Source organism: Neophocaena asiaeorientalis, unplaced genomic scaffold, assembly GCF_003031525.2.
Source record: "Neophocaena asiaeorientalis asiaeorientalis breed wild unplaced genomic scaffold, Neophocaena_asiaeorientalis_V1.1 scaffold801, whole genome shotgun sequence".
NCBI classification, from domain to species: Eukaryota; Metazoa; Chordata; class Mammalia; order Artiodactyla; family Phocoenidae; genus Neophocaena; species Neophocaena asiaeorientalis.
This window is the reverse complement of record NW_020174376.1, coordinates 552,081-562,091: the sequence shown is the minus strand read 5'-3', so window position 1 is coordinate 562,091 and position 10,011 is coordinate 552,081. Positions and strand designations below refer to the sequence as shown.

Here is a 10,011-nt window from a genome sequence, read left to right as displayed (position 1 = left end):
AGCCATGGCTCACGGGCCTAGCCGCCCCATGGCATGTGAGATCTTCCCGGACCGGGGCACGAGACCGTGTCCCCTGCATCGGCAGGTGGACTGTCAACCACTGCGCCACCAGGGGAGCCCTCTGGGAACCTTTTTAATGCCTCAAGAAAAGTTGAAAGTTGATAAGCTAAGCTCACATTTAATTTAACAAACACAAAGCCAGCAGTTGCTCTGACTAAAAGCCAAACCTGGTGCATCACTGCCTGCAGGGGCCTCTGAACCAGGAAGTACTTCCTGGTTGGCGTCTCACAGCTGACGGCCCTCATGCTCTCGTGGGAACCACCACCAGGAACTACTATTTGCCACCGTGGGGCACCTACACTCTCCTTAGGAGGGCATCTAGTGGCACGTTTGACACCTCCATTCCCATATTTCCCTAGCGCCATTTCTTTGTGTAACGGTAAGTAATGAGAAGCAGCGCCCTCTTCTACCACAGTTTTCTATTATTTTAAGCCGTCCTGGGACCGTGTGCCTCCACCCAGCTGGGAAAAGGAAATTTCCCATGTCCTAGTCCACACATCTGCGGCTCCTTTTGCCCCCTCCTTTCCAGCAGGCACCTAGCCTCTGTGTGTAACGTGTGATCATGTATAAACCTTGGGCCATGTTCTTTGGCAGCTGTATCTAAGCCGTTCACGTCACCTGCATCACTGTTCATTTGTTTTTTTCCAACTGTAAGTCCACACAAGGCATGAACTTCCTTTTTGTGAGGGATTCCGCACAGTACATGTCCTTTAGAATTCTATTTTATCATTGTCAATAAGCGTTAAGGGCCAGAAGAGGCCGTAGAGATCGTCTGTGCAACTTCCTCCTGTTTTAGATAGTGAGGCCCAGAGAGGGGGAGCTCATTCAACAGTCCTTTATTGAGCATGTAGCATTGTAGTAGCTGCTGTGAGGGCTACAAAGATACACCAGATGCAATCCCAGCCTTCTAGAAGCTTTTTGTCTAGTTGAAGTATGTTATGGACGAGGAAGAACAGAGTAAGTTCGTATAAACTGCTAAAGTGGTGCAAAGGAAGGGAGGGGGAAGCTCTTCTGGAGGGACCAGTGACGTCATCGTGAAAAATGCCACTGAAGCTGAAACCTGAAGGGTTTCATAGCGATCGGGACTGGAAACATTCCAGACAGAGGCTTTGCTCACAGGTGAAAAGGCAAGTAGTCTAGATTGGTTTATAGAGAAATACAGGAGATGATAATGGGGAAAAGCAGATCGGGGCCCGCAGAGGGTGTTCAGTACTTCGCTTGCCTACATCCCACACCCCTCCCCCACCAGGCTAGCCCTGCTGACCTTATAGGTCTGACCTGAACGTCTACCTCCTCAGAGAAGCCGTCTCTAAGCAGGGCCCCTCGCTATATTACCCTCTATTGCTGCATCCTATTTATTTCTTTCACAGCCTTTAGTATAACACGTAATTATATACTTAGTTACTTGTTGGTTGCCTCCCCCCACTAGACTAGAAGCTCCCTGAGGGCAGGGACTGTCTTTGTTTGATTTGTGGCTCTTGTTATTGCAAGGGTAGGGGCAGTGATAATGAAAACAAAGCACTAAATTGAACAGACCCTAAAGAATCACGTTTTGGTAGGAGACTGGCTATGATGACCAAAGGAGAGAAATCAGATTTTGAGCTTAGGTGACTAGGAAAATGGTAGCACTTAGGATGGGGGAGAAGAGTGGGTGAAGCAGTCTTCCTTGCAGCCATAGGGCTCCAGAGAGGAATGGAGTCACCGCGAGGAGCGGGGGATGTGGCATGTTCATCTTTCTCTGACGCTATGGCTGAGAGAGGAGTCTTTGAAAGTCATGCTTGGGAGGTCCTGGCTGACCCTGAGAGCTTCTGGGCACTGGATAAACTTGTGCTGAACGAACAAATGGTCAGTAAGTGGGAGCAGAGCTGGGGGACCGTTCAGTTCCTGGTGAACAGGCAGCAGAGTGAAAAGAAGGGGAAGGAGCTAAAGGAGAGGAAGTGGTTGGAGATGGAAAGGAGTCATAATTGGAGCAAGATCCCAGAGGAAGTAGCAGGAACTCCAGAATGGAGGTTCTCCGTAAAACAGAAAACAAAATTCACATTCACCACAGGTTTGGGCCTCGTCAAATCTCTTCCCTCCAAGCTTGAGCCAAAGACTAGGACATCTCTTTTACCGAGTACCTGCTATGCGACAGATACTGTGCCGAATGCTGGAAATGGGAAGGGAAATAGGACAGTCTCTGCTCGCAAAGAGGAGTCAAGGAGAGGAAGCCAGATGTCAAGAGAGAAGGGCCAGAAAACGCGTGGCAGAGGAAGAAGCAGCGCAGCGCTTGAGAGCACAGCCACTGCAGCTGGCCTGTGCTTGACTCACTGACGTGTATTAGCTGCATGACCTCCGTGTGCCTCAGTTTCAACGGGAAAATAAGGATAAGAGCACCAACCTCGTAGGGCTGTTTTTTTTGGCAATAAATGATTTAAAACGCACAAAGCACTGAGCACGGTGCCTGTCACATAGTAAGCGTGAAATAAAGTGTTAGCGGTTACGGTGATGGTGAAAGTTCTTACAGGGTCTAACAACAGCACAAAGGAAGGAAGGGTCATTGTGACCCACGGCACGGGGGCAGAAGAGGTACTTCAGGAAAGGCAGCATAGAACGAGGGGAATTCTTGAATGGAGTCTAAAATGTTGACAGGAGTTTTGCAGGTGATCAAGGGGGTGGCAGCGAGGGCATTTATGGGCAGAAAAAAAAAAAAGCAAAGACACAGGGTTGTGCCGCATTCAGAGAACTCATGGCTGGAGCAGACGGGGCCACAGCAAGACGAGGCAGGAGGGAAAGGGCAGGGACGCCATGATAAGGAGCTCGGACTCTTCTTCCCTGTAGGCAACGCTGCCCCCATGGGGAGGGAGGGCACTTTAGTAGGCCGATTCTATCAGCTACAGGGAGGATGGCTGTGGTGACAGGAAGGCCGGTCAGGAGAGCATCCGCTTGCACATGTTCTTCACCACCAGCAGGCAGGTCTGAATCCTTCCTCTCAAACCACCCACTTTCCAGTCCTCTGCCGTGTGCTAGGTGCTTCTGGTGACAGTGCGAGTGCCGGGGAAGGGACAGGACGCGGAGGGAGTCCATTAGGTCTAATGTGGAAACCACCAGTGGGTATCCCCCTGCGACAACAGGCTCAGTGCTTCATATAAAATCTAGTTGGGGCTTCACAGCTGAAACAGACTATCCTCTGCGAAAGCTCTTGCTACCAAGACCCCACTGGTTCGGCAGGAACCAAGGTGTGCGGGGAGTGGGGGGAAGGGGGGGGTGCCAGTTCTGCTGTTTCTGGGAAGTGATGAGGAAGAGAGGCCTTGGAGGGAATTGGAATTTGAGCTTCAGAAAGTTACTTGCAGTAATAATAGCATGTCCTAGAGGTGCCACGGCACTGACTGAACGGGTAAGAGAATTAGTGGCATCAAGGCCATGAAACCCTAGTTGGGAACAGGGATGAAGGGCAAAACGTGGGCGCACTGAGGTGAGCGTCTCCCGCAGGCGCTCGCTCGCGGGGTTGTCTTGAGAAAGCTAAGGCTCTCTCTCTCTCAGCAGCCACTCTGACACCATGGGCCTCCAGTGGTTGGCACCAGGCAAGTGCTGTCCCCGTGGAGAGGGCTCCGTTGTCCTTTAGTACTGACCTTTCTGCTCCAGGAGCCCAGTGTCCCTTCGCAGCCCCATCCTTTTTAGCTTGACTTGGACCTGCTCAGGATACTCCCCCTGTAGTCCCTTCCCAGTCCTGCAGCTCAACCCCTACCTTCCTCTGCATGTTTATTAGCTCCATCCTTGAGCATGGCTCCCACGCTAGTTTTGGTAAAGATTTTGCTTTCATTAGCTAATTTCTAGAACCACTTTCACCTTAAGACAAAGTTGGTCACTTGCATCTGAACAAATATTTTATGTAGTCAGCATCATCCTAGGAATGTTTTAATTTAAGGTCTGTTAGAGACGAAGAGGCTGGGGTGGGACTGGCTGCGTTGTCGGCAGCGGAGCCGGGGAGAGAGCGCAGCGTTGCCTCCTAGTGGAGAAGGCGGTGGTAGAGTTCAGGGTCAGGGTGTCCACCTCTGCTCTTTCCAAGTTGCTCAGCATCTCCCCTCCGGGGCTGCGCTTTCTTCAGCCGCGCCGCCTCTAGGAGGGCCAGCAGCTGTGGAGCCGGAGTCTCAGCACAGCGGGATCAGAGGCCAGCTCTTTGTGCCCTTTACACTTAGGAGGTGGATTTCCTTAAAACCCCACAGAGCACTTTGGCGACTCCCTTTTGTTAGGCTGCCTTCTAGCAAATGAGAGAATGTGTGAAAAGAAGCCCCCTGCAAACAGCTCAGCACTGTTGTCCTTGCCGTGGTTCGGCCCCCACACAGTCATCGCTCTTGAGCTGAACCACAGCAGGACGTCCTCAGGCTTCTTCACACAAGCTACAGGGACATCAGCCACGTCACAGGCACCTGCTCTAAGCGCTCCTCCTCTCATCACAGGGCTGCCGCGATGACTGCCACCCTGCTCTGCAAACTGGGCCCATCTCACCCTCATTCCCCCTGGGCTCTAATGCTTTCTGGTAGCTGGGAGACCAGCTTTTTCTTACCATGTTTATTACTCGGCTCTCTGCTCCTGCCTTGGCTCCCGCTGTCTCTAACAAACGTCTGTGCTGCATTAGGCACCTCCTGTCTTTGTGTACCTTCTTTGCCATTTTGCCCCGAAGGCCGTGGATGCCCTCCACGCACACCTGGCCAGCACTACCTGAGGCAGTTTTCTGGGGTTGGGGTAGGAGACTGAGCGCAAAGCTTTCACAAAGGACCTGTTATGACCACAGGAGTCTAGAGCCATCCAGAGGAACGCCTGACTCGGTCAGCTGATGGTCACTAAGCAGAGAGCCTTTTGGCCCCCAAAGGTTTGGGACATGTTTCCCACTGCTGCGCCCCCACCCTCCCCTCTCAACTACTTCAAGAAGGTCTCTGAGCCACAGTTCATTGCAACTATCATTTATTAAAAAATATATGTCTCCTTGGAAGGAACACTGGTAAACCAACTAGTGTCATGCTTGCTTTGAATCTCTGCTCTTCTCCCCTGGGAGGGGTAGAGGGTTGAGCATCACTCAGACTACATCACTTAACATCAGAGAAATCAAAGCACTCCCAGCTCACCCCCTCCTCCCCAGAGTCATAATCGGACACCACTTTACCCCTCTTGCCTCCAGTCCAGTGTACTGCGCGGGTAAAGCTGCTGCCCTTTCTTTACCCACATTCCGGGCCCCACACTTTACAGTTATAGCCTCATCACGCTGCTAGGAGAACTGTTAACAGACTTCCTAAATCTGGCTGGTAGCGCTCAAAGCATCTTCGACATGTATGCTTTGCACCGGTTGTAACACAGTGGGCTAGGAAACAACAGGCTCAACCCTGGGGCCAAGCAGGTCCACGCTCTTCTCCCCTGGGTCGTGCCTCCAGCGTGGAGCTGAGGGAGGCATGGTGGCTTCAAAGGAGCGTGGTGGGGCGGGGCCCGGGCCACACCTGCCGCCTGCATTTCTGGTCAGAGAAAAACCCCCTTGACCACAAACACTGCCGTCTGACTCTGGGAAAAAGCAACAGGGTTTCACATCTCAACGGTAAGTGAATTGTAGCTCTACAGCTCAAATTGACAGCATTAAAGTCTACTTTCTTCTTGAAGAAATAGTAAGCTACCAGCTGTTGGTGAGGGATTGGGGTAGGTAGGGCATATGAAGCAGCTGCGAAAACAACCCAAATCAAACTTTTCATTACGCGGCTGGCCAAGCTCAGGGCCGTCCCACTGTCCCAGCGCAGAGCTGGAAGGCAAGTGACTCCCCGTCCCTGCCAGTGGGCCCCATGACAGGGCCTCGGCTGAGCCCAGCATGTCCCTGGCAGGTGAGTGAAGGGACACGTTACAATAGGAGGCCCAGCTCCTGTCGGTTCTCACCTGCCCCCACTTCCCTTTCCGCTGACGGGAATGGCCAAGCCCGGGTCGCCTAGTCTACCACAAGGCCCGGCTCCTCCAGAACATCTTGAGCCTTTAGAACACGGTCAAATTGGATTCTACACATTCACTTAAATAGTCAAAGTAAAATCTGGAAGAATGAAAAGGCTGACACAGTAGCACAACATGGTTTTGGTTTAACAGCAGCTTAAAAATGAACAAAAAGGAAACCTCTCATGCAGACACATCAGGTGGCATAAAACAATTGGCAATTTAATACGCTGGGAGCACCGTTAGCCATTCTCTCGCTCCCCACACGTGGGCCTGACTGTGCCCCAAGGGCAGCGTCGGCTCTAGGGTCACAGCTCCAAGCCTCTGGCCCCCGGGCCAAAGCCCTTTCTCACCGTTCTCTGGCTGACCTGACCCCTCCTAAAGAAAAGCCCAGCTCTCAAGAGAATGACCAATGCGGGTGCCCTCGGTACAGCACTTACTACCACTTTCACTCCCTCCCCAACCAGTTGGGATATAAGATGCCATCTGATTGGAATATGAAAATTAAAGCATTTCTCTAATAACACAGTACCATTGATGAAGTCTCCATAGATTTTCTAGTCCAAATGCGTGTGAATATATATATATATTATATGAGAGTGTATAATATATATATATATAATAATTTCTATATATTTTATATAAATTACATATATATATCTATATATAAATAAGATACTTTCTGTCACCATGACCGCGCTGTCCCAAGCCGCGAGGCGGTGTACGGATCGTAGCAAAGCCCGGGAGCCTCTCCTCGCGGGGTGCGCGGGGCTCGCTTCATAAGCCGCGCAGCTGTCCAGTCTGTCTTTCCATCAGTCCTCCTCTCTTCTCTTCGCTTCTGCTTGGTTTTATGCAAACAATGACTCTGATGGATTTGCACCTGTGCTAGTGCTTGGGAAAGGTCCATGCAGGAATGGGTGCAGTCACATGGTGAGTGAGATGGCGTCATCCCAAAAAATAAACTAAAACAAAAGAAAAATTAAAAAAAAACAGAACAGGACTAGAAAACTCAATTTTTTGGACATATCTACAAAAGGGGACAAGAACGGTAGTCATCTGTTCTCCCCATGGGGACAGGAATGAAGAGGGAGGAGGGAAGAGGGACTTGGTTTCTTCTGTTCACAATAGAATGGTTGGAGGGGATTCTTCAGAGTTTTTCAGGGGATGGGACCCAAATGTAGTGCCCAGACTGGTCCTCAATGATTTGTTTGATTTTGTTATAAATCTCTTCCAGTGAGTCACCCTGTACAATGGCTGAAGAGGAAAACAGAATTATTACCGTGGTCCACAGCAACCCCCTGCCCCAAACCCTGACAGTCTGGCCCATCCCAACCGCCCCACAGCTCAGCCCCGCTCATTCACTAGGCGGCCGTCTGGGAGCCCAGGTCGCTGGGGAAACTGGCAGGCACTGCAGGCCCGGGGCTTGATGTCAACTTGCTAAGACAGTGAGACTGAGCAGCAATTAGTAGGAAAATGTGTTCTTCAGAAATGTTTATTGAGCACCCATTAGATGCCAGACCTTGTAGATCATGCCCCTCTCTTGGCTGCCATGAGGCCGGCAGTTGGTAATTCTAACGCAGCCTTACCAGAAGATGTGGAAAATCCTGGTTATCCAGAGCAAGAGCTGAAAAAGCCACAATTTCTGGCAAGGTGCCGTGCTCCTGGGGCCGTCACATCTGCTCCATGTCAGAGGTCAACCCGACAAACAAGGACATGGATGCTAACAGAAAAGGGAGCTCCAAGACCCAAGGTATGCGAGGACAGTTATGAATCCTGTCCCCCGGTAACCTTGTAGCACCACCAGCTAGAGCTCACTCAGCACCACCTTGCACACACATGTCCCTGTACTTCAAAAGGTAAGCAACATATTACACAGAAACCTTCCCAACCTTTTAGGAACTGACCCTTCTAAAGCAGGTGACCATATAAACACACACACTGACAGACGACAGCCTGAACACCACGCCAGGGAATCATCGTCATCAACAAACATTCACTCAGTACATAAAACATGCAAGGACAAGTGCTGGATGGGGGAGCCTGGGAGGGAGGGAAACAAACGACAACAGGGAGCCTACAATCTAGGAGGGACATGAAGACGAACAAAAACGATCAAAGGCAGCATTTGGTGATGGTGGTTGATACCAGAAAACTGGCTAAACTCCTCTGGCTGGAGGGCACTTGAGTACTTTGGCAATGCTTGAGCTCAAAAGCACCCAGAAACTCTGTGCAAGGTGTCTGGGCCTCTTGGAAACACTCACAGAATAGGTGTCCAGCTGCTCCCATGTTACCCCAGCTGTGCAATGGGGAGACTTACCTGTGAAGTATTCTCCAAACTCCTGCTCCAGTTTCATGGCTTTGTCATAGATCTTATTTGCTTGTTCGTATGTCTGCCGTCGGTTCATTTCCCTGCCAAAGACACGGAAGAAAACAGTACCCAAAACCAGGTTCTGTGTTTTGATTAACACAAAGGATTGTTCCAGGCTCCCTGAAAAGCTGCTCAGCTGCCCTCTGAGAGCAGCAGCGGCCCAAGGCTCAACATTCCTCAAACCTTCCAGGTTTGAAAGCTCAACCAGGAATACACGCAAGTGCACTCGAATCCAAAGGAGCCCCCAGTGAACAGGGTGGGGCGCAGACATTCCACTGAGCACCCATTGGGTCTTACCCCTGCCCAACAAACCACTTGATTTTTCCTTTCCTTTCCAGGGCCCTCTCCTAGCCGAGAGTCTCAGCAAATACTTACATAAGCGCTTCAATGGACTTGGGCTTGATGAAAATGGCAATGGGGTAAAGTTGTGACTGCTGCAGCCTCTTGATAGCATTGCCAGAAACATCTAAGATGCAGTGCTTGCCCTGAAAAAGCAAAGACTGGCATCAGTCCACCCAGTCCCTGTCTACACCCTGTGCTAACCCAAACATCCACCTGCGGGAAACATGGGGCCACCCAGAGAGGCCTGGAAGATTCTACTTCTGAGGTACCCAGGCTCCACATTTTGCTCCTACTACCCACACAAGGTCACATCTGAAGCTGCAGGTGGGTGACGCTCTGGGGTGAGTTGCGCAGAGGAGACAGATGCCTCCAACCTGGGTCTGGGAACACGCGGAGTGGGCGTGGCGCTGGTCAGCACTGCCACTGGGTAGGGCCATGTGCTGGAAGGATGAGGATCCACGCAGAACTTTGGCTGCAGCATTTCCGTGCTCCCTTTGAGGGTAATTTCGTAGGGCCACCGCCTCCGCCTCTCTCCTTACCCTCTCTGCAACTGCCCTCACTGACTGGATGCTGGTCCCATAGAGATTATCGTTGAATTGGCCTGCCTCGATGAACTTGTTGTCCTGAATATCCTTCTCCATCTGTTCTCGGGAGACCACAAAGTGGTAGTCTTGCCCATCCACTTCATTATCACGCCGAGGCCGGGTAGTATCTGCAGGAAGAGAGGAAACGCTCTGGGGTGCAAGGACAACGACCTGCCCCAAGCCCCGGAGAGCTGACTTGTTCCCCTCAACCACCGCTGGGCCCCAGGGCCACTCCAGTGCTTTTCAGATGAGTCGGGGGAAAGAGGCTGGGAGGAAGTTTGTCTTGCCTACATCTCTTCTAACAGCCAGGTTAGAAGCTGGGAGCTATCTGCTTTAGCTTCAACTGGACCAGAAAGGCGGGGTTTCCTGGGCCAAGGTCTGGCAGACAGAGGGTGCCAAACGTGGTACAGGAGCCAGCAAGCCTCACAAGCCAACCAGAGGGCCACACCCACACCTCGTGGGCTGGGCACCCCCAAGCGCCCAATCGTTCCCAACCACCACCACTCAAACTCCTCTCCAAGGGAGTGAGCAGACCGGCCTGATGTCTTAATCCTCCCCACATCAGCTTTGGGGGAACGCGTTGCTGCCTAATCTCTTCCAGGGTGGGTTTTTTCTTTTCACATTTTTTTTTTTTTTTTTTTTTTTTTTTTTTTGTTTTTGGGGGTTTTTTTTTTGGTTTTTTTTTTTTTTTTTTTTTTTTTGGGTGGTTTTTTT

At 51.1% G+C, this 10,011-nt stretch overlaps 1 protein-coding gene across 3 annotated transcripts in view; it reads right to left on the bottom strand.

The window, feature by feature from the left end:
• Positions 1–4,987: 4,987 nt before the first annotated feature.
• Positions 4,988–10,011, bottom strand: part of DLG3 (discs large MAGUK scaffold protein 3) — a 58,173-nt gene continuing 53,149 nt past the window's right edge. For all 3 annotated transcript variants that reach the window (XM_024756351.1, XM_024756352.1, XM_024756354.1), the window contains 4 exons: positions 9,253–9,425; positions 8,747–8,856; positions 8,321–8,412; positions 4,988–7,257 (listed from right to left, as the gene is read on the bottom strand). In XM_024756351.1, the coding sequence (XP_024612119.1) occupies positions 7,151–7,257; positions 8,321–8,412; positions 8,747–8,856; positions 9,253–9,425 (482 nt within the window). In that variant the 3' untranslated portion in view covers positions 4,988–7,150. The remainder of the gene's footprint in view (positions 7,258–8,320; positions 8,413–8,746; positions 8,857–9,252; positions 9,426–10,011) is intronic.